Below are 25,415 nucleotides of genomic sequence, written 5' to 3'. Positions count from 1 at the left end.
CTCAAACTCACAGACATCCACCTGGCTCTGCCTCCCAAGTGCTGGGATTAAAGGCATGCGCCACCACCGCCCAGCTGTTTTCCTTGATATATTATGTAGAACTACCCAAACCTTCTTAAGTTTGATGGAATTCCCAAGTGAAACTGTGAGTTTTGTTAATTTCTCATTTAAAATTTCCTAAATCACAAATTAAGTTCCCTTAATAGATTGACAGTTGTAGCACATGTGTTTTTAATAAAATTGATTGATTGTGCTCGATTCTGTCATTTACCTATGGAATTTGAGACTTCATTGTTTCCCATACTTTGTTTATGTGAATTACCCATTTTATTAGTGAAAACTAACATTTTATTTCAATTATTTTATCTAATGTTTTCCTATTGTCAGCTTCACTGATTTTTTTTTCAGGGTTGATGTCCATAGCCTATTGGTTTATAGTACCCCTTTTTCATATCTTTTCTAATTTTTAATCAAGGTGTTCTGTCAATTATTGAAAAAAAAAAAGCCTTTTAAACTCCCTTTGTAGTTACCCATCGGTCCATTCTCTTAAATTCTATTAGTTTGTTTTGGCATTCTTGGAAGCTTTAGTTTGGTTTAGATTGAATTAGTTACATTTTCTTAATGTTTCGATCATCTTTTATCATTATAGAATTTTTCTTTTTTTTTTGTCTTTCTGCTCTGAAATCTCTGTCACTTAAGTACAGCTGCATTTTTTTCCCGTTCAGTTGACATGTAAGAAAACAAGCTTATGGAATAGAAAAGAAAGCTGCAAAGAACACCGGGCTGCATCTACCTTCAACCACTCAGCCATACGACCTCCACCAGCCTGCAGCCCGCAGACCATTCTTCCCATATGTTTTCCATCTTTTTACTGTCACCTTGCACACAGCTCAAAGTAATTTTTGCATACAAAGAGTGGCTGATCCACGTTCTAATCAAGTCTGCATATCTCTAATTCTCAGTGAGAAAATGTTCAGTCCATTAACACGGTGTTAGTACTAGCATGCGTGAGTAGAAGTGTGGTTTCTTTTTCTCTTTCTTTCCTGTTTTTATTTCCACTTTTATCCTTATTATTTGATGACATGGACATTTACTAAAAATTCAGTTTGCTTTTTTGTTACATCTACTATATCTCTGTGGGTAGCTACATCAAAATGGTTATGAATATTACTGTTAATAACAAATCACAGATGTTTTCAGTCTATCAGCATGCGTAAAGAGAGGAAAGCTTATCGCTGTTTTCTGTCATTATGCCTTCAGGTTATGATATCATTGTCTTCACAAGTTCCTTTAAATACATATGAAAAGTGTAGAAACCATATTTATTGTAAGTATCAGGGCTGGTAGTAGGGTGAAATGAAATGAACTTGCCATTTGTGCAAGTACTCATCAGTTTCTATCTGTGAAATGGGAAAGGTGTCTAATTTCTCTACTAACAGTGGAAAGTGAGAAGTTTTAAGTTACTTTCAGAAGTTCTAGTCACTATAAATACTTCATTCTCTTTCTAAAATTATTCACTTACTTATCTCATTTTTTACAAATATTTGCATAAAAACTGTTTATTAATCATTGTCCTAAGTATACGGAACTAAAAATTCCATCACAGTGACCAAGCTCAGAAGATACTGGCTGATAAGTCACTTTCATGTAAAAATGACATTCCAAATGTCCAATAAGTGCTGTGACCATTGAGAGGACACATGAGCAACTCTCACATAAGATTCTGATGGCTTAGCATGTGAAATGGCTCTGGGGTGGATCCTAAAGAGTGTGTAGAACTTACAAACATGGAGGAGTTTTCCAGACAAGGAAATAAACTTGACAAGAACAAAATCTAGTAATATGTAGGGCTTAGAATAAATCTTTGGAAAATCATATTCTCCTACAGCTAAAACTCCAAACATAAAGAATGTTGAGAATGAGATTTGGAAACAAACAAACAAAAAGAGTAGAACAATGTGTGCTTGGGCAACAGAGAGTGAAATGCTGTAGCTCAGTGTCTTAAGTCAGGTCAGGACTACAGGTGAGTGCCCAAAGAACAAGGGCAGAGCTTATCCCAGCCTTGCCTTGTCCTTGTCTCTCAGTCTTTTCCTGCTTTGGGTGAAGCAGATCACCCTCTGTTGTTGGGGATTGCCCCAGAACAATGTGCTAGTCTTTCTATCTACTACCACTCATCCTATCTCCAGATACTGACAATCATTTGTCTCTAGTCGAATAAGTCATCAGGATAGGCAAGCAAAATAATACCCTAGCCTGATAACTAAAACCTCTCACTGTAGCAGTATGCACCTGGCTTGAACAGCACTAAGTACTCAATGAATGTTAAGTAGTGCCATGGTCACAGTTACACTTTTTATAAGGAGGAAGGAAGCTTTGGAATAAACAGAAGAGGTGTGCTGATACAGGCGAACAAGTTTCTAAACTGAAGTAAGACAAGTATTAACCAATTGTGAATACCATAGAAAATGGGCAGACTTTGATGAGTAAATAAATGAATACTTTTACTGTATTTGTACCGTTTTTAATTAATAAATTCTCCATAACCCTCACTAGAATTACTTCACATAGTACTATCAAGATGCTAATTTTTCTTACAGTCAGGCTAATAAAAGTTTGGGAGAAATATATTAAAATTCTTTACATTCCTCTTGATTGATTAATACATTTACACCTTTAGGGATTAATTTGGTGAAAAAGACCTGTATATAATTTGAATCTTCAGCTTCCAGAAACTACCTCCCTCTCTCATTCATTCATTCTTGGGCATTTTCATATACATTATATTGTATGTATTACTATAAAATTATATCTGTGTCATACTCACCCCTATCCTACTAGTGGTGAGAGCCTTCATTTTCACAGCATGCAATCTTCCTATGTGTATGACCCACTGTTTAGTTGCAGTTGCTTGAATAAGTGTGGGCACAGTCATATTCACTGGAGCATGGGCATTCTACCCATAGGCCCATCACTAAAGAAAACGATCCCCCCCTGTTCCAGCAATTATCAACCGTCAATAGCTGAGAGGGAGGGCAGGGCCCGCTAAGTCCTCCACCTCCCCCCTGCCGCTGCTCACGTGTGTTTTAAAATGAGGCCATGGTAGTCACTCAACAAGTAGTCTGTAAATTCTGAATATTTGAAGCAAGGGATGATGAATCAATAATTCTGAAATATGACAAGTCACCTAAAATTGGCCATCTTGAATTTATTTTCTATTTATGGCCAGGCAAACACCCACCACTCCATTTGGTTACAAGAATACCTCCACTGTACAGTACTATCCAGTTTATCATACAGTACTATATGGTATTATCTGGTCTGTTCTGTAGCCACAAAAGCAGCTAAAATCACAAGATCCAGGCCTATACTAAGCTTGGCATCACTGCTGCCATGCTGCACAATGAGATAACTGGCAAGTTCTCCAGGCACTTCATAGAGATGGGCTGGAGTAAGGAAAAATCAGTGTTATCATCGGCATATTTTTATAGTCTTCTAGAAAGAATAGATGCTTTTACAACAGAAAGATGGTCAAGTTAAATGAAAAAAATAAAGTAATTATAACAGTAAATAAAGTATGCTTCTTAGTAGCTTAAAGCATGTAAAGTTAACTCCTTTATTTCAGCCTGACAGCCACCAGTCCTGGATGTAGAAGGAGAGGTGTGTGTGCTCCAGTTCCTCTTACTCCAGCCACTAGAGAAGGCTGGCGATGATCATTTCTGGTGAGTTAGAAAGTCAAAACTACTGTGTCTATTTGCCTTCTGCTTAACATTTTTAAAAAAATGCAGTAGATGTTGACTATGTAGGGAATTCTAAATTTAGCCTTTTTAGAGTCTTTGAAAAGCAGGATCTATTAACATAATATGCAACACTCTTTAAAGACATGTATGAGTTTTAGTGATTTTCATCAATACCATTTTTCTAAACTAAAAGGAATTAGAATATAAAGAAAGAAATACTAAAACCCGCTTTCTTTCCTTTCCTTTCCTTTTCTTTTCTTTTCTTTTCTTTTCTTTTCTTTTCTTTTGTGGAAGCTCAGCAGTTAAGAGCGAGTACTGCTCTTCCAGATGACTATGTCTGATTCTCAGCTTCCCCCAAAATTGTTTTTTATGGTGGTTCATCATTGACTGTAACTCCAACTGTAGATACATCCATAACTGTAACTGCACCTGCATTCACACACACACACACACACACACACACACACACGGCACAAAGTCACACATACATATAAACACAAACACATAAACACACATGCACAACTAAAAATAATAAAAGAAAAATTTTTAAATTTTATTATCAATAGTTCATGGATCAAACTTCTGTCATAACCTGAATGTGAATGTCAGCTGTTTGGTTCTCAAGTGTGAGATTACAGATACTAGCAGATCTGAACCTTTGAGTGATATCAAATTTAAAATACAGAAATGAAAACATAAAGACTGGGAAAATTAAATATATATTCTAATTTCCAAGCAATGTAATTTTTCAAGGTTGAGAAATGCACTAATCCTCTATAGGAATCAGCAGACTTTTTGTTTCCATAGGGTTATAACTCAGATTTTGATATTTTTGGCTTAGAACAATGGAGCAGGCCTTCATTCCTCCAAAGTTTTTCCACATCCTCTTTAATACCCACACTGTGCAGTGACTGAGAGCACTCTGGGTGATTTATTTGTATTTCTTCTAGAGATTTATATAGAATGAAATCACTGCAAAAGATTTACAACCAAATGCTTTGCATGTAAAAATTTAAAAGCTCAAATCCTCTAAGCCAGTGAAAACTTCTGTAATAGAAAGCAATACCTCTGCAAATAATGCATATTCCATGTCCTGGCTGTTAACTGTATGGCATTATCAATACCATAAAAGCAGAAGTCCCAGAATTCAAGGGCCCTAGACTGTCTTACGAGATAATTGAGGAATATAAACATTTCAAGTCTCATGTGCACGCATGTAGTGTCCTTCTCACACGTGTATATTTCATCTACTAATCAAGCTGATGGGGAGAATGTTAATCTTCCTAGACCACAAGTTGTTACAAACGCAAACACTGAAAACCAATATAATCATGCAATTATTGATGAATAAGAAAATTCAATACTTGAAAATACACACTCATCTAAGGTCAAATCTGCTCATGTCAGTCAAGACAAGTAATTTTTGAAGACATAAAATAAATTTATTTATTTTCATGGTACTGAGGATGGAACTAAGGGTCTTTTTCTTGCTAAGAAAGTACTCTAACACTTTCTATCTATCTATCTACCTACCTATCTATCTATAGTGTATGTGCATGTGTGTATGCATGTGTGTACATGTGTGTGTTTGCGTGTATGTGAACAAATAATCTCCAGTATCATCTTCTGGTGTTATCCACCATTTATCTATTCATTTATTTGTTTGTTGGCTTGTTTATTTAATTTGTGATAGGATTTCCCACTGGTCTAGAGCTAACCAAGAAGGCTAGGATGGCTTGCCAATGAGCCCTAAAACTTGCCTATCTCGGCCTACATAGCGCTGGGATTACAAACTCAAGCCAACATGGTCGGATTTTTTTTTTTAAATGTGAGTTTAGAGGATAAAATTTATGTCCTCATGGCAACCACCTTTTTTAACAAGTTATTTTCCAGTCTAAGTCTTTGAAAGAAAACAATTAGTATGCAAATTATTCAAAGTCTGAAATATTTGCATAACACTAGCCATTCCAATAGAAGGACTAGCATTATGTAGAAAGGAAGCATCTGAGAAACATGAGGATTAGGAACAAGCTTCAGGTCAGCCCCTAAGCTGCTGGCAGCAAGAAAATTGATAATTCCTTGGTTATTTCAATATATCCACTTTAGAGAAGCTTATCAATTATTAAGATGAATACCATTTTAGTTCAAGTAAAAATTTTATTTATCAAGAAAATTTATTTATTTATTTTGCTATTATGATAGAACAAATATAGCCACACAGTTGATTGTGTTCAAAGAGAAAATTATTATGAAAGACAGAGTAAAAGCGTTTTGCTGTTTTTGAAAAGAATATGTGACTTTATTTTTTTGTTTGAGAGTTTAATGCATGCATATAGTGTGGCCCCCATTCCCTCCCTCCATCTCCTCCTCTGTCTTATATAACACCATTCCTTCCCAATGTCACCAATTTTAGGAGTTCTTTTTGATTTAATTTTTTTTAATCCACTGATTTCACTTAGTGTTTCCAGTATGTGTGTGTGTGGATACAGGCCATCTATTGGAACATGGGTTGCTGCGCAAAAGCCCTATACATGAAGATAATACTTGCAAATTTAATTTAGAGAGCTGGTGTGATGGCTCCTGGGACAAAGACACATGGCATGAAAAAGGCTGAGAGACTGGAGTTCAATCCCTGAAACCTACATAGAGGGCAAAGTGGAGAGTCTACTCCTCAAAGTTATCCTCTGTCCTGTATACATGTGCTGCGGTGTGTGTGCACTCACACTACAATACCAGCACACACAATAACAATAAATAGTGAAGAATCAAACACAATATGGAATACACTTTCTGTTTTCTTCTTAATGTCTATTTCTTTTGCATTTATGCATTGTTCAGTCTTCCTTGATGAGAAGATATGTGGTTTATTTTGTCTTGATGTATATCTGACCTGTGAATTGCTAGACAGAATCCATAAGGATTTACTTTAAAGGTGTTCTTTTTTTTTTTTTTTAACTAAGATAAGTAATAATAAAATATAAATCTGGGATGTTCTGAGAGCAAAAATACAAGCAAATAAGAGGAAGCCCTCATTAATCAGTGCATGCCACTGACGAGTCAGTAATGAGTAGTTCTCATTGAATTTCTCATATGAAGATCAATTAGCATTTGGATCAAAGAAAAATGTGAAAAATGAAGCCAGCCTGGGCTACAGAAGTCATCCCAAGCCAGCCTGAGCTATAAGCCCCACCTCCAAAAACAGTAAAATTATAATATGAAGCACTTTAAAGATGAAATTATTCCATGGCCAATTCAATTAGGGGCTGCAAACCCCATTCTGCCCTCTTCAGAGTCCCTGTTTCCCAGAAATCCAGCTTTCTTCTTCGAGCTTTGCCCCAAGAGCTTCCATCTTGGCTTACTCACACTTCTGGTGAGGCAGGGTTTGAGGTTTTTTTGAATGTCTGCCTTTATGCTGCCTGCTCGACTATGTATCAGGTGTGGCCTCCTCTTGCATCTCATATCCACTTATAAAATTTTTTATTTTCAAGGTCGAAGCAAAAGTGACTTTTGTTTTCCTGGAAGTCTCCTGTTTCAAAGAGCTCAAAAGTGATTTGTTTATTTCAGAGGAAACGGAGACCACTTGGTGATGACAGATTTATTGGTTAAGTGGACATCATACAAAAGCACTCTCCTTACAGCTCAAGCTTCCTTCTAACCACACTTGAAAAGTTCAAGATAATGTGTGTTTTGGCAAATCAAACCCATTCAATTCAATATGATCACTTTCTGAACGTGCATTATTTCCCATATACCTGGAGAAAAGAAAATGGGTTACCCTAAATTAGGAACAAAAACAGCAATAAAAAACTGGATGAACTGGTAATAATAAATATATTTTGGAAATAATATAAAGACAATATGAACAAACATGATGAGTCATACAGATTTACAGAGGATATCTGATATTACTAAGAGCCCAGAGGAAACACCCTTCCACATTCCTGGTTATGAAGTACTTTCACAAACATAGGTATTATATATTTGTCACTTGTCATTGATGATATATCTGTACCACTTTAAAAACTAGGCATAAATCCCAGAAAGGTCCAAATTACTGTTCCTGAATATCTGATCACGTTTTACTAAAAAAAAAAAAAAAAAAAATTCACACAGAAAGGACAGTAAGATCTCATCAATGAAACCCATTCCTTCCAGAATTAGTTTAAAATAAAAAAATACTATCAAACTGATGCTTTCACGTCAGTAGACTAGCAATTAAATAACAGCAATAGCGGCCTTGGAGAACAGCTCTATACCCTAGCACAACCCTTACCTTTGAAAGGAGCCAGGTTATCATCTCTAAAAGTAGAGGCTTAGCCATTTGGTATCTTCATAAATAAAAGCATATACCTTCAGAGAGTGAATTATACAAGAGAAAGTCATGAGATGTGCCCTAAGGAAAGTGGCACCTTCACACACTGTTCTTATGGCTGGCACTCTGATCCTCAATTTTCTTGTCCTTAAACAACATGAATGGCTTTGATGGATTTCAAAGTCCCTTCCAATTCTTTTATTTTAATATGCTGAAGACAAAACCACAGACCTTGAACAAGCTCTCTCTACCACCGAGCACTATTCCTTTCATTTTGAATTAAAGTGTATTTAGATTTTTCTCACTGACTCCCACAAAAAACAAACAAACAAACAAACAAACAAACAAATAAAAAAACCAACCAACCAAACAAACAAAACACCTTGGTCCATCGCATAAGGAAGATTTAAGAACATCAACTAGAATACCCTAGAAATAGATTTTGTCCATGGTTCTAGGATCCTAAATCATGCCTAGATTTGATACTATTATTTAACAGGGCCATAAGCCAAGGCTTGTGAATTTTCATACATATTACTAAAATGCAAGAAAGGGAGAGAACAATGGACACAGGGATCTTCTTTATTTCTGAGTCTTCTTCACCTTCTCTGAAGATTTGAAAGCCTTTAGAGGTTTGTTTATCACATCAGGACAGTCCTTGTTTCTTAGTCTCCAGGAACCAGAAGGTGCTTACTCATCTCATGTACCCTCAGCATTGTGACACCGCATATACTCATACTGGAACAAGGGCCCTTAGGGAACCCATGGAAAAAGCCATGCACAGGTGTGGACTGGGGTGGCTGGGCTGAGACGAGTTATGATCAGATCCTGATGACCATTCCTTAAAAGAAACTTCTCAAACTGAATTGCAGAGTAATCCAGCTTCAATCAAAAGTACTATTGCCACTCCCTAAGGTTAAAAGGCAATTCAAAATAAAGTGCTTTAATTTTAAAATAATAAAGTTTAAAGTATCTGGAAAAACAGAGAAAAATAAGAGGAAGCACTTATGTCTGCCTGTCGAATAACACAACTACTGTATGAGGAAATCCCTTAATAACATTCTACTTGTGGCTGCCATGGGGAGTGCACACTCTTTAGCTCAGCATCTCTTTAGGATACAGTTAAATTACAGATCCACTTCATCCTAGCCTCTTTGAATAAAATGTTTAAATTTCCTCTTCTATTAGTTTGGTTTGATTTTTCATGTCCAGAATTTTCAAGGCAATTGATTCAATGTGGAAACTATCTATTTATATTTTGTATAAGCAGGCACTTATGTTATTTCATTCAATACTGCACTTTCCTGTCATTAACAGAGATGTTTCATGACTGTGCTCCTAAGGGTATCATTTTTTAAAATTGTATTATCTTACCTCTACTTAATTGAGTCTATGGAGAAAGCAATTAGACATTTAGAATTGGAAATAAAATCAATGCTTTATTCCAAAATAGATTATCACATCCACACATTTACTTGTTGAAAACTACCAATAATATGAGTAAAGTCTCAAAAAAAAGTGAACTCATAAGTTTCAATCATTGTAACCCAGTAAAATGTTTCCCTATCCTTCTTCACTGCCAATAAGATTTTATTACAAATTATATTTGGTCTGGACTTACTCTCTTCCAAAAGAACCTTTATAAAGATGACATCTGTCATACAGTTATTTGTGCTTGACCCTCTCTCCCTCCTTCTTCTCTCTCTCTATCTCTCTGTCTCGTGTGTGTGTGTGTGTGTGTGTGTGTGTGTGTGTGTGTGTGTGTGTGCACACGTGGATCATGCTTTCTGTGTTCCTTACAACATCCTGATGACTGCAGTCACCAGCATTTTCTTCTTTTTGTCTTCGATGAATACTTTTAAGTCATAAATGCGCCCAGGGATATCTTTGCAAAGGTATAATATTAATATCATATTTTATACCACAAATTGCTAGTTCAATCCTCAGTTAATTCCCAATTATTCTCTATTAATAAATGCATCCCCTGATGAGCAGCCTGCCTCCCACTGGCGCAGAGCTCTGTGGCTGTGGCAGTTTATTGAGTGATGCGTGGCCATAGCCCAGATACCTCACGGTGTAGCTGTGGAATTCCCACACTTCCCTCTTCTCTGCATTTGCTGGCTCCTCATGCCAAGATGAACAAGTTACCCTCAATTTCTGTCTTAAAAGGAAAAAGTGAAAATTCTTCCTCCATTACTTCTGCTTTCTTTAGCTACCTGACTTGCAATTTTGGAATTCAGACCAATGTTTACAAAAGATGGAATCTTTTGAGAGACTTTATAAGTTAATAATGCTATGTCATTAATTGCCACTGTCCGATTTTATTAAGTTTTCATACTTTCTCCCTGGAAAATCTTGCTTAGTTCCTGGCATGCTTCCCCACCCTTTCCCAGAAAAATGTTCTCCTCCCCATCCCTCTAGAGGCCTAAAAGAATCTCCCTAGCTGACCTTACATTTTTAATATGCTTTTTAAAATTTGATTCTCCACTTTCAAAATTCTAATTTTTATAGTCATAGACATTGTTGTAATGAGTTTTTTCATTTTGGTTGTATATTTATAATTTAAAGATTTAATATCTCCAACTATGTGTTTATTCTGATAACTGCCCAAGTCTAAGATATATACATTTATATATTTATATATAATACAAACAAAAATTATATATATATATCATTCAACTAATAAAAGCTTTAAGATGCCACAGATATATTTTATTTCAATCACTGTTTGATTAACAAAATAAACCCTTTTACAAAAGCCTTTCAGTGAAGTAGTGGGTATTTTTTTACATATCTTACTGTCAGATGTGTTTTATCTTCTTGTAGTATTTGAATTCTCACAATTTCTTTCATTGTTGAGAGGTTTACATCCTCAGTGCCTCTTCACTAGCTGAATGTTAAGTTAGACTTTACCTTTCTGGTTGATGGAAACATTTTGTACAGGCATTGCCCAGTTTATTAGTAAGCAGCCACAGGTGCCAACTGAATACTTGAATCTGAATCTATCAACTGAATTTTTCATTTTATCTAACTTAAATTTAATAGTCACAGGTAGTCAGTAGCTACTCTACTACATAGCATGTTGTTGGGGATAATTGCATATGTACAATTATTTCTTGAAAATCTTGTATTATATTGGAAAACCATGTTTACCATGACCTTCCATGGGCTGAAAGGATGGTGTGCAGAACTTTTTATTCAAGACACAAGACTCTTTGGATAGGTAGTTCTCAACACTGGCCAAATATTGGAGACACCTGGGAACTTTAAGAAAATAATATAATAGTTTATCATTTCTTTGATAATTTTGTATACAATGTATTTTTGTCATGTTCACATCTACCCCTCCCCCAAGTTTTTCCAGATCCAATGTCTCCTCCCTAGCTCTCCATTTTGCGTCCTCCCCACCCTTCTTTTAGACGAGACTATCATGCATCAGATGCTCTGATCTTCTGGCTTTTAAAATCTGTCTGTTCCTTCTTCTATGATGTTTTCTGTGCCCAGGTATAGGGGTGTTTGTAAATGTCTTCCTTGGACAGGCAAGCCCACATTCCATTATTCTCTGTTTTGACTAGGTATGGCTTTGTATACTGATTTCAGTCTCTTAGAAAAAGAACCTTCTTTGATGAGGGGGAGAGCAGCACGTCCTCATCAGTGTAAGTAGACCATTGAGAGTGCAGTTAGAGATTCAGTTGTCTAGGAATGTGGCTGTGAGCTCCTTGCAGCCATGGGGTGCTGTCTAAGTCTAACAGCAGGAACATAAACTCCATCCTACTGAGCGGACCTAAAACCCAAGCACAAACAAAACCTCTTTCCTAGTGAGCGGACCTAAAACCCCATCCGACAGCTACTTGTTACTAGAACACCTGAGGACTTTTTAAAAAATAACAATTTCCCGATGAAACAATAAGCTGAGAATTGTCTAAAGACAATGGATACAGTGAGATGCAAAGGAAGATGGCATGAAAGAAATTCTATATGCATGTGCTGATAAACACTAAGACAGGATTGTGAAAGTTTATCATTCCATTCTCTGATCCTTTACTGCGGTGAATTCCAATAATCAGTGTAATGAATGCCCCCTCTACTTTATCGTGATCATGCTGGGAGGAAACCAGTATGCCAACAAAGTCCCTTACCATTGCACTGTAATGCCAGTATTAATAACTACTGGTGTGGATAAAGTAGTGTTAGCTGGGTAGAGGGATGACTCAGCAGGCAAAGTCACTTGCTGTCTAGCTTGACATCCTGAGTTTGATCCCTGAGATATACATGGTGGAAGAGGGAGCTGACTCCTGCAAGTTGTTCTCTGATCTTCAGTTATGACACACATGGATGTGCACATGCATACACACACACATACACACACACTCACACATACCCCAAATAAATAAACAAATAAATAAATAAATAGTTAGATAAATAAATTAATTAATTAATAAATGTTAAAAGTCTTTGGTATACTAATAAAGAAGTGTGAAGATTCGATTGTTACCTTCCCTTATTAGTTAAAGGAAATAGTAAGACAACATTAGTATTAGAGTCATGGAAAACAGAATTTAAAGAAAAACTTGCCAGGAAAGTATTGTATTGTGCACTGAGTTTTAACTTTCTACAGAATAAATTCTAACTTGCTCAACACAAGTAGATTTATTGTTAATTTTCCTTTCACCAAATTGTGACTGAGTCAGGAACCATGTTTGAGGTGATATAGTTTGTGCACCCCACATCATCATTACTTCTTTATTTTATTTATTTTTGACACGTGAATACTGTATTTAAATGCATCATTTCTACCCCATCTCTCCCTGTGGCTCTCCTCCTGTGCCCTGCCACTACCTCTCCAATGTATGGTCTCTTTTGAATCTAAACACAACCACTAATATAAATAGTAGTATTGAGAATTATGTGTCAAAGACTAATGATATAATTTTATATAAAATATATTTTTATGTAAAAATCCTCCCCTAAATAAATGTGTGCATGAGATTTTAAATAAAATTTGATTGAACACAAAATTTAGTACATACAAAGCTTGGTAATATTTCTTTGAAAGACATTATATATTCTATGTGTCAAGGCTTATAATTGAATACCTGTAATGTAAGTATAGAATAATTTCAAGTTCATACAGAATTCCAAGTGGAGGAAGAATAGAGTTAAGATATCTCTGTAGCTAGAGTTTTCTATCAGAAGATTGTAGGTTCGGCTCCTGCCTGGCTCGCCATAGTAGCTCAAACAGGCAGGCTGCCGCTAACTTGAGAGAAACAATTAGGAAGCTGTTTTTAGCTCTGTTTAGAATCTTTTTTCTCAGGTTTTAGGTGGAAACTCTTGCAAACACGTTGGGCGCCATATCCCTGCATGCTATAGGTGTTGCACAGATGCTCCTAGGATATTTACTTTAAGAAACCTCCAGCAAATAAATAAATTAAACTCAGAAATAATAAAATTGGGAAGAGAGCAAATACAAAGACTGATAGTCTTTTAGTCAGTCTGTGTGTTTTGAAACACTGCCAGCATGCTAATCACATGGCTGGTATGAAAGATGAGAGCATCAGCTGAGATCATGACATGAAAGTCACTTTTAATAAATAAGACTTAATTTTGGGGGGTGTAGCTAGATGATAGAGCAATTGATTACATGTAGGAGGCTTGCTTTTAATTCCTAGTACCACATATACAAACACACACATGCACACACATGTGTGGTGTGTGCAAATGGATGTGAATATTTTGTGATTTTTGAAATCAAGCTGTATTTAGACAAGAAATTGAAAGAATATCTATGGAAAAATTATCCCTGTGTTTATATTAAATTTGTGTTTTAAGAGAATAGTGAGAATTACAGACTAAAATAAGTGAGAGGGGTCAGTTTTGGTGTAGTGCAGAAGCTGGAAGGTTAACTCTACTCAAAAGAATCAATGAATCCAGTGTTGTCTGGGTGATGGGTGTAAATGAGACAGGAGGGGATCAAGGAAATCATTTCCGGTTAGAATAAATACATGGACAGTCCGTTATGGCTTTAGAGAGTGTGGTTAATTCTCAAATCAATAGAGGTAGAAAGAGAAAGAAGGCAAAAGACTATAGAAAATACACAGAAAGGCATTTTTGGCAGTATAGTAAAACACCATTTTAAAAATTTACTTAAAATTTCAGAGCAGGAAATAGTTTTTCCCATCCTAAATGGTTACACAAAATATGTATACAAGATCACACTATTATGATTTTGTCTGTGTGTCTATTATTTACAATGGCCCACCTGTCTGCTATAGGATATGAAATATAGCATGCTGAGTTATATTGTGTGAGGTGTCCAAACCCCTTACAATTCTGTCCTTACTCTGAGGAAATACAAAACTACAAAATCAAGCTAAGAAAGTTTACCAGTGTCTATATTCATAAAAGGAGGGTGAAAAGTAACCAAGATAATTATAAAATTAAGAGAAAATCTGTTTTCACCTAAGGAAAGTGTTTCACCAAATTACATTCTGTTAACTGAGGGTGAAAAGTGTTCTTACCAGGAGACGAAGATCTTAAGGTTTGGATTTGAGATTTTCCTGTAGGGTCTCAAGGCTGAAGTTGGGCTCAGGAAATCAGCTACTCATTACTAAGTCAAAGGGCAAATATTACTTAAGTTTCCTGGGCATATCTCATCACTTAAGGAAAGCCCTTGTAGAGCTGGGCCATCTCTTTAGCAGAGTTTATGATGTACCAAGTAAGCTGAGAATTCAATCCATCTCCAGAATCAGGTATGATGAACTAACTGTTAGATGCAGTTAGGTCTTTTTTTGTTATTGCTAAATCATTGAGCATCTAGTAATTTTTCTTTCTCCTTACATGTTCTGTGGCCAGCAAAGGAGCAATCACTCATTTCAGTACGTCACTGAGATTTTTAATAATATATTTTAATATATGCAGAATCAATGCATATATTATTCAAAATTAGTGCGGAAGACCATCATCTATATTAACATAAAAATGTTCCTATAGAGCATTTCAGAATTTTCCATGTTGAAAGGTGGGTTTCAGACATGAAAATAAACTAAATAAAATGAATGTTTCTCACATTCAGAACCTAAAATTTCAGGGAGTTTTGGTGTCCTGTGCCGTCTTCACCTGAGCAGTATTTCTCAGGACTGTAACTACACACAAGTGAACGATTTTCTTTATACAAAGAAACTATTACTAATAAAACTTACTGAAATTCAGTGTGAGATATACTTTCAGTGGTGCTTTTTTCCACGTTTACCATTCGTTAGCACTTAAATGGAGTAGCTAAGAAAACACAAAGCCACAGCCTTGCAGTAAGAGAGCACCAAAATATACTATCTCTCCTCTCTGCCAACTGAAAGTAGAAATTCTCTCTCTCTCTCTCTCTCTCTCTCTCTCTCTCTCTCTCTCTCTCTCTCTCTCTCTGTGTGTGGTGTGTGTGTGTGTGTGTGTGTGTGTGTGTGTGTGTGTGTGTGTGCGCGCGCGCGCGCATCTGGGCAAAACTTTATTCTTTGGTTTTTTTTTTTTTTTCCAGTATTATAATGTTATTGGAAACAGGTTTATGATGGAGCAGTAGCAGGAGACATCCAAGAATAGGAGGTAAGCAGTTGAGGCTGCAGAATGGGAACCTCTTATACAGCCTGACTAAATCTGCCTTACATTTCAGGAAGATGCCATTCAAGTTATTCTAGAGACAGAGCAGATTGTTTTCAATCTGGAGCAATCACTGGGCTAGCAATGCTTCTTATTCCAATGTCAATAGTAAATGAAAATAGATCCCAAAACAGTTTGTTTTCACAGAATACATACCCACAATATGACTATCCTTTTCCAAGATGGTAAAATAATAAGTACTATTTACAGAGCTAGACATTGCTGCCTTGTGCACATTCATTCAGCTCATTTCCAGGGAACTAGGGCACAGTGGAGTTCCATGTCTGCCAGTGGTGACATCTCCTTAGTCATAGGAAGAGTTTGCTTTAGCTGTGTGCTCTCTCCGTCTTCTCCCCATGCTCTTGTTTGTAGCCTGAACTCCTTATCATCTGCAAGTCTCCTGTGCTTGAACATGTCATTATGTCTAGCCATGAACAGCAAGACTATGAGATCAGAAGTTATAAAACCTGTTGATGGGCTGTTACCTGCCCACCCATGAGATCCTAGCCTTAAGAGGAGGCCTCCATCCTGATGCTGTGTTGGCCTGCAGTGAAGACTCCCGGTTTGTCACCTGAGGTTAGAGCAGGCTGTTGGGTCCCCATCCTGACCAGCCCCTGGTGATTCTTCCTTTCCTGTTGCTCTCCAGCTTTCCCTATCACATAGCACTCATCAGCAAATGATCAACATATTTCTCTGTGGAGTGTGCCATCTCTTTCCTTGTCTGATATGCTGAGTAAGGACTACAACAGTCTCTTATGATTTATAAACTGCCGGCTAACTCTGCAAACACAGGAAACAACATTATCTCATCTTTATGTTTTCCCAAACATCCATGTCTCCAAGAATAAATCTGATAAAGCTTTACGTCCTAAAACCTACCGGTCCTAGAAGAAAAAGTATCTGTAACTTTCTAAACTTCAGATGCAGATGTTCACAAAGTGGTAATTCTGGAAATGTGGGCAGCAGCAGGCTCCAGGCTTGGACGCCTGAACTCTGGCTTTCCTGGCATTTCAGTCTGTCTCAATAGTTTACATCTACATTCTGTCACGTTTAATACATCCAGACTGGTTTACATTTTCAATGAGAAAAAAAAGCTTCTCATGTAAACACAGCTTATAGTTGGGGAGATTTTAATTGTTGAAGGCAGTAAACATACTGAGAGCTTGTTTTACTTTTGAAAAATATTAAATAGGGAAAGATACCACTTGATTTCAATATACTCTGTCAGAAAGCAGTTTCCAAGAGTTCTTACAATAGGAGGGTCATTTGCCAACTTACTGATGTTTTACAAAAATCATAGCAAAGTTTACTCATTTAGTGCCTAGAGTTTTGGATGGAACAAATCAATTTTTCTGAGGTTTATTTCTTAGCTACTAAAATGAATGTTTTGGGAAATATTCTTTGCATTCATTTGATAAGATACCCCACCCATTGTACGTGTTCCATTCATTAAGAAGACACCTCTGTTCAGTTTGCTGTCTTACAGGTGGCTTAGAATTATTACACCAATGTTTCCTGTGCAGTCCAGACTTCGAAAGAATCCATTCTACAGATACTGCATACATTTTAGCCCTGCATTAGCAAGTAACTACAGCATTGCAGCAGTAAGTGCATTTGGGTGTCATTTCTGGCAGCTCTTTAAGGCTCTGTTTTCAAAGGGCAATACCTAGGCTTGTAAAACTCAACTGGCACCTGCCAACTTAGGTTGGGCAGTCCTATTTGCTTGTCTCCTCTAAACCAGTGATGTGACTTCATCTTACTGCTTTTCCAGCCCCCGGTCATGGACTATAGCTCTGATTTCTCCATCCTTGCATTGCTATGGAGAGCTCTTGAGGTGTGCAGGAATAGTGAGGCTAAAGACAGAGAAAAATGAAAGACAACAAGAACTTCAGGGGACTTGTCTGGGCTGATTCCTGTGACTACCATTTTGACCAGCTCCAGCCTACTGGAGTCTCCACCCAGTTGGGCATGCAGCAAGCTTAATGTCTCATTTCACAGTTGAACCATTTAACATATTACAGCCTTTTATGCAGAAACTCGAATCTACATTTACTATTATCAAGAAATTTCATTTTGAATTTTGTCTTGCTATTAATATGCCTACTTATCTACAAGACCCAGTATAAACTCTAATATTTGCTTTAAAATGGGGCTGCAACATTTTACCTAATTCAGGACCTTCCTCCTTAACACCTGGGCTTTCCACAAAATTTTTCTACTAAAATAAAATCTCTGAAAATTAAACACTATCAATCTAAATACCACACAAAATTAAACATCTCCTACTCATAATTTTAATCAGTGCAACCTACACAAGCCTTAATTAGCAAATTTATAGCATCTTAGAAATCTATAAAAACAAATATTATGATATTTAAAGACACTTAAAACAAATTTATTTCATGAAAAGTTGTGAAAGCAACAAACTTTTCATTCAAAGCTTTAATAAATGAATAGATTTTTTAAGAACTATGAGTCTAGTAAACGTGTTATATTTTTCAACTAAAAAAATTGTGAAGATTTTAATATTAGGTCACCATCACTTATAAATATCTTACAATAATTAATTTTTAAGTAATTGATAAATTTTAAAAGTGATCTAACAATAATATATTTGTTAAAAATAATTTGTTAATCTTGTAATATGTCTAGAATAGAGAAGGCAAAGAATTATTTTTTAGAGCTCTTTTCTTTACACAAATCTCTTGTCAAAATGTATATTTAACACGAAGAATCTTGCCTGGTCATTCTTGTTCACATGCAGGCATAAGAAAACAACAAAGCTATAAAAGATTTTTAGAAACTCTACAAAAAAAGCCAATGTAGAGTGTCCAGTTAATAGAAAGTGAAATATAAATTTATACATGTATTTAAATGGAAATTTAAGTGTATAATGCATGGGAATTCACAAATAATGAGATAATTATAAGTAATTCATAAACAATTTTTATGCCCAGATCCTGGGGACTCTTAATTATGGATTTAAATTGTTGAATGTAGAAGAAAACTAATAATCTATTTGATCAAACACAAAATGTATATGCTTACTGTATAATTTTCTATTAATTTAATAATCCATTTGTCCAAAGGTTTTACATTAAAATATTCTCAAGTATAAAAACAATGTCTGAGTTTTGAATACATGGATCAGTAGATATGTTACACATTGGTTCTTAAGATTTACATGCTTCAGCCACCCAGATATTCAGTGATTAAAGATGCTTGTGGTTTGAGCCTGATGACCTGAGTTTAATGTCGCATAAAGGAAAGCACAGAAGACAAAGTTGTCCTCTGATCCCTACATGCACATTGTGACACATGGGCTCCCTCTATACATCATGTTACATACAGCACACTAATAACAAAGCAGGAAACGTTTCTTAAAGTTCTATATACTAGACAGTGCAATTTTTTAAAGGGGAAACAAATGTTTTATGCTTTTAAAGTAAATGCAAAATAGGAGGATTTTTTTTTTTTGACACCAGATTTAGTGTTATTCTGTCTTCAAACAGGTAATACCCAGGATGCACACTAAATCCTAGGACCTTTGGAGACATTCTGCCACATAGAGTGAACTATTCCAAAACGATGGCCTCTGGGCCACACTAATGCCTATGATTTAGTAATGAAGGGTTTTGCTTAGAACTGTGTGCTGTGACGCCCTTGCTTGAGGGCTTCAGTTCAATACAGTTACTCAAAGCAACATCTATGAGAATCGCATGACAATAATGGTAGAAACCCCAGTGCTCAGTTGTCTCTATGTATTTTAAATATGAGTTCTATTAACTCAAAATCATGTCAATGACTGAAATATACAAGCAAGTTGTGACATAGGTTAAATGAAAACTACTCTTACATGAGGACTAACGGGTGGTCTGCATATTTTTTCCTTTCTTCTCTTTTCTTAGAAATAGTGTTAGTCATTGGGGTCAGTCCATAATACCATGATTAATCAATGAAGAATGGGGTTAGTGCTGATAATCTCATTTTCCATGATAATTTTCCTCACAAAATGTTTTATCATTATAAAAAGTATCAAGACAAATTGAGGAATCTAAAAGAAATTGAAAATTTGAACTATAAACAGCTTGAAAGAGAGACATCAATTATAAATATTACCCTAGAACATGTCAAGACATTCTTACACATAATTTATTTTCTAATACATTAATACTTCCACCCTTTCATTAATCAGACATAGATATTTGAAACTGTACAGCAATGCTTAAAATTAGATATTTAAATTAAGAGAGGGAATGTAGTTTAAATCTAATTAGATTTATATTCCAGTAAATATAATTACTTTTTATCTGAAATGAAAATCTAAAAAATATGCCCATTAGGTTATTCATTCACAGACTGACATCTTTCAAATGAACAAAGCTAACTTCCATTATATGTGGAATTTTCTTCCAAATTTCCCCAGGTATGACAAAAATTAGCCAGCCCCTTTTCCATTTAATTTTCACTTGAAATAAATTTATTAGCTTGATTAGGCTTTATCATGAATATAACTTATACTCTCTAGCACCAAGATGAAATTTTTCCAGATACTGAAGGAAAAATGTGCATGATGGTACTGTTATTTCTTTTTACTGGTAGAAATTTGCTTACAGGGTATCAGCATAGTGGTTTTTACTGATAATTACTATAAAAGAAAAGTGAATGTTTACATATGTAATGTCAGGGTTTAATGTAGGTGAAATCTGCCACCATTTCTCTCATTGACTGCTCTGTTTTAAAATGAACAAAAAATAAATAAACAGATCTGCAGGGAACTGAAATCATTTCCTATTTTTAGTTGCATGCTTCCACTCTCTGCACACGCTCAAGCTTAAAGCAGTTGATTTAGAAGGAACCCCTGATCTGACATTGAGAGTTATTAACTAAGGCCACTCATGTAGATCAATGGTTCCTACATTTGTTTCTTAAAGTCAGGTCACCACTTAAGAATGGTCTCATCTAAAATTGACACTCTAGAAAGTTCCACAATACCATTTTATATACTATAGTTTGGAGATTTTAAACTGTTCCAAATTCTCCTGGATATCCGAGATCCTAAAGTTTGTATTATATTCTAAAGAAAATATAAAAAGTTACAATCCAGTCAGATAGGAATAAATAACAGAGTTGTCTTCTTTTCAGAATGTATAATTATTGGAATATCCAGGAAATCTCAAACTATAATAGCAGAGTTAGATGGAAGTAACATTATTATGAGGTGAGCTTGTTGTATATATTCCATACATCACTTTTTATACTGTATAGCCACATACACGGACGGACTCACATAATTCGGAACAAAATATTTTGTGCTATAATAGCAATTTGTAATTTAAAAAATCTAATATGATTCAAAAGCTAATAAAATCTATATTCCCAAATTATTCCTTATATTTTAAAAGGAATATAGCTATAAAATTATGCCTTAAAATAAAAGGGGTGCTTATTTTCCCTAAACTAAACTGAATAGAGAATATGTATAGATTAAAGGTGTATATTACCTGCATAAAAGCTGGTTAGATTAAGAGAGCACAGCTATTTTACAAAATTGAACAACTCATGCCTGCTACTATATCGCTTGGTATAATTGAAGCCAAAAAGTTCACGGTATTTATAGACATTTTCCCAATCACTTGGTTTGGACTGATTGTTTTAGGCACAGTTGTAAAGTTTTGAACTTTAAGAGTTCCTTTGAAGGAGTGGCAGATGTTGGCTTTACTAACATTACTGGAAAGGGTAGCTGGTTCAAAGTTACAAAAATGTTTAGCACATAAAACGACAATGTCATAATTTTTTATTAAAATTGGTCATTTTTAATTGTTAGTTAACTATAATGGAAGAATAATGTCTATAAATATTGACTTTTATATTGGGAAGCTTTAGGTGTTTATGTAACTGTGTTTTCAAACTTATTTTTGGGACAGAAATACTGGACAGTGTTATTTATTGAAATTGTTGGATTCTTTACTATGGATAAAAATGTAAGGTTTATACACAATTTGGTTGTTTAAAACTATTTCCTGATGTTTAAATTTCTATTAGAAATTAGTTTAATGCACTGGTATTAGCAACATGTATATGGAGACTTGGTTCCAACAATGCATTGAGAGGAACACTGCATATACTCTCAATTGTAAATACACAGTGATGGTAAAAATGTCTAAATATATAAACTGGTGCTACTATGCATGATGTAGTATTTATCTAATGTAGTCATAAATCTCAGATCGGCCAATATAATTTATTGGACATTGATTAATTATGGAGGTATGTTGAAATAATCAAGCTGTGCCAAATAAGGCTTATGTGTTGATAACAGAATAGTGTTATAACTATTTTCTATGTTACTTTACTCTGGTTAGTCAAAAATGTTTATATAAGCGTATGGAATGACTTAACCTCTAATTGAATGTTCACTGTATAAATGGAAATAGAGCATAGATGGCTTGGAGTTAACCTCACCTATGATCTAATCAATATTAACTCGGAGCCTGAACACATGAATTTTATTTTCAATAAGTGTACCAAGACAACTGATGCCTGACGGTGATGGTCTGTCAATGGAAACGTTGGTTCTAAGTGGACCCCAGTGACATTATCCTTGCTAATGATTGTACTTCCCATTCTTGTAACCTATTGATACATCATGGGGTTGACACATTTTTTATTCTGTTTGCTTGTTTCTGTGTTGTAAAATGAGATTCACAACACAAAAACAAGCTTCATTTTGCTGTGTGGTTATTTCCCCTGATAAAGGTGATGGAAACAACTATTAGTCAATTTTAAGACAGTTTCTTATTAAAATAACATAAGGGAGTAAATTTTCTTAGTTTTACTCTCCCTGTTTCCCCAACTAAAAATAAGTTGTGCCTGAACAAAAATTCCTTCTTGTGCCGTAATCTTTAGGGCATTGGTTCAGCTAAGAAGCAGGCCATTTTTTCCCTTGCAGAAGGAAACCGAGTGGGGGCTTCTGGCTCTTGTTGAGGTACCTGCCAACCTGTTGGGCCCTTCAGGCATTCTTGATCACAAATTCCCAGCCTGAGGAACCCCAGTGCATCCTGATGCCTTCTTAGGAATCTTTTCAATAGCTTAGAACTTCAGACCCAGTTAGCGCTAACCACTAACAATGAGTGACAGTGTTAACTTTCTTAGGCGCACTCACTACTGTGGAGCGTTCAAAGTCCGCATTCACCCTGGACCTAGGACAATAAAGGTTCACCTCTGAGGCCGGAAAAGAAGGGCCACCTACAGCGAGGCTGAGAAAAGCTTCAGTCATCCTTTAACATGATATAAAATACACAGCAGTCACTGTCGTACACTGCAAAACACCTGGCCTAAATTGTTTAAAATGCTACCTCCCATTTTTTCCAATGACTAAAATTACATTTTCTAACTCTCACTATCACAAAAGATTAAATACATGCAAACATTTCATTAGTTAAGTGACATCTTCCAAAGCACGTTACCAGGTTGCCAAGCAACTGCCGAGAAATTAAGATTCAATTAAAAAGAAGAAGGAGGAGGAGAGGAGAAAGAAGGGAAACATCTTAATAACGAGAAATAGAGCTAAAGGTTTTGATGCGCTGCCTGGAAGCTTTCAGTTTGCTTGGATTACCACAATGCACTGGCTACTGACCTTTCAGCTCCTTGAATCCGTGTGCGGGAGACTCTCCTTTGGTTGGGATGCTCAAGTAACCCACACCTTCTCTGCTCACCCTAGCGCGTGTCGGCTTCCAGCACTGTCAGAAGTGCTCTGAGCTCTCCAGTGCACCTCAAAACTCTGCTCAACCAAGGGAAGCCTTTATTTTTCACTTTGCAAGTTCAAGGTTTTTTTGTTTTGTTTGTTTGTTTTTTCCTAGGTTAGCACCCCATGATTCTAATCTACTATGAAGAATGACCTTTCTTCAAATCCTCATTTGCTTATTCACAATGTTCGGATGTATTCCTTAAATACTTCTGGATTCCTAGATAATGCCTTTTTCGCCAAATAAATAGAACAATTTTTAAAGTTATTATTATTTTAAGTAGGATACTATTTAAGGAACTCTGAAAGCAAAACGTTAAAAAAAAGTTTGTTAGTTTTTTTTTCAGAGTATTTTGTCAAATCCCAGTTAAAGTTCAAAATATTACGCAACAATTTGGAAATGCAGTTAAGGATGGGAAAAATCGAGCTGTTGGGAGTTGGGAATTGGTAAGGCAACAGTCAAGAAGAAGCGCACGGCACAGACACACGCACGCATTCCGAGCAGATGCCGCATCCCAAGGCTCACACCCCCCAGCGCGTGGATGGACCGCCACGCTCCTTAACCGATTTCGCACACTGTCACTCGCTCTTTTTTCACCACCTCTGGAAAACTAGTTTGCAATCTTGGAGGGCTTTGAACGTCTGGATGTAGATATATTAACCCTAGCGAAACACGTGCTCCCCAATTACACGGCGGGCCGAAGCTGCAAGGACGGATTTGGCCACTGGGCCTGGAAGGGCTAAGGGTTCTGTAGTTTGCCTGCCAGAGCCTTCCGGCACCTCCCGGCCCCTTCCCAACCCTGGGCACACTCTCCCTGGGGGTGCTCTGCGGGCGCTCACCTGAGCTGTCGCTTTTCCTCTTGCCGCTGCTTCTCTTTTCCACCTCCGTGGGTGACAGCGCTTGGCGGCCATAGTCCCCTGGTGCGCACGCGGCCCCCGTTGGAGTGCTGGAGCCCAGGCTGGAGGAGTTGGAACACAGGACCGGAGGGCTGCTCCCCAGCTCCGGAGGCCCTCCCGAGTCGGGCTGCAGGCACAGGCTGTGCCGGGCCGCGCTCGGCGGGGAGGACATCTGCGGGAGGTGCCAGTTGCTCTGCAGAGCCTGGTGCTGCTGCTGCTGGTGGTGGTGATGGTGGTGATGGTGGTGGTGGTGGTGCCCCCTGTGATGCTGGCTGGCAAACATGCTCTCCTCGTTGGGGTATCCCGCGATTATGCAAGACGAGGAAGATGTGGAGAGTTCGGGGTAGGACATGTGGTCAGATCTTCCATGGAGGGCCAGAGAAGACTGCGAAAAAGGGTGCAAGCCTTGCGCTGTGGCGTGGGGGCTGCGCAGGCAGCCAAAGAGGGGATGTTCCATGGCATGCAAGTCTGGACTTCCAGGCAGAAGACTTCACGATGGTCCCAAAGGCCACTAAGCTCTGTCACTTTTCACTGGAAGTTCTAGAACTCTTTCTCCCCGACACACGCGCACGCACACACACACACACACAGACAGACACACACAGACACACTCCTTATGAGTCGCGCGTTTGAGCAGAGCTGGCTAATCCCAGTCCTAAACCTTAGCGGCCAGTCTCCTGCACATATAAACACAGGGACCTGGAGGAGCTTCCCTTGCAGCTGCTCAGATGTCAAGTGTGGGAGAGGTGGAAGCCAAAAGAAGGTGGTCCCAGAGAACTGCTTTCAGGGGGGAAATGGCTCGGAGAGGTTATAAATAGAGTGTAATGTGAGCTGGGGGCTGGCTTAGGAGCCCAAAGCTGACCACATGCAAACTCCCTCCAAAACTCCCGCTCAGTCATGCTCTCTCATTTCCAGTTTCCAATTGCTGGCAGGGCAGGAGCGGCTGCTTCACGCCTGCTGGATCTTCACGCCTGCCGGATCCTGGGAGCTTCCACCCAGCCAGGGGAGCGCCCAGAGACTCAGTCAGCCGGGCCACAGCAATCTGTCCCATAGGCTCCCAATGGCCCTGCGCGCAGCC

General features: G+C 37.1%; 1 protein-coding gene across 1 annotated transcript in view; it reads right to left on the bottom strand.

Moving 5' to 3' along the window:
• The window catches only part of Meox2 (mesenchyme homeobox 2), a 58,883-nt gene extending 34,089 nt beyond the window's left edge, over nt 1-24,794 (bottom strand). The window contains exon 1 of the mRNA XM_036206461.1: nt 24,281-24,794. Coding sequence (XP_036062354.1) covers nt 24,281-24,794 — 514 coding nt within the window. The remainder of the gene's footprint in view (nt 1-24,280) is intronic.
• Between the last annotated feature and the right edge of the window lie 621 nt (nt 24,795-25,415).

Source organism: Onychomys torridus, chromosome 14 (genome assembly GCF_903995425.1).
Source record: "Onychomys torridus chromosome 14, mOncTor1.1, whole genome shotgun sequence".
Lineage (NCBI taxonomy): Eukaryota > Metazoa > Chordata > Mammalia > Rodentia > Cricetidae > Onychomys > Onychomys torridus.
Note: the sequence above shows the minus strand (reverse complement) of the source record. Positions and strands in the feature narration are given on the sequence as shown.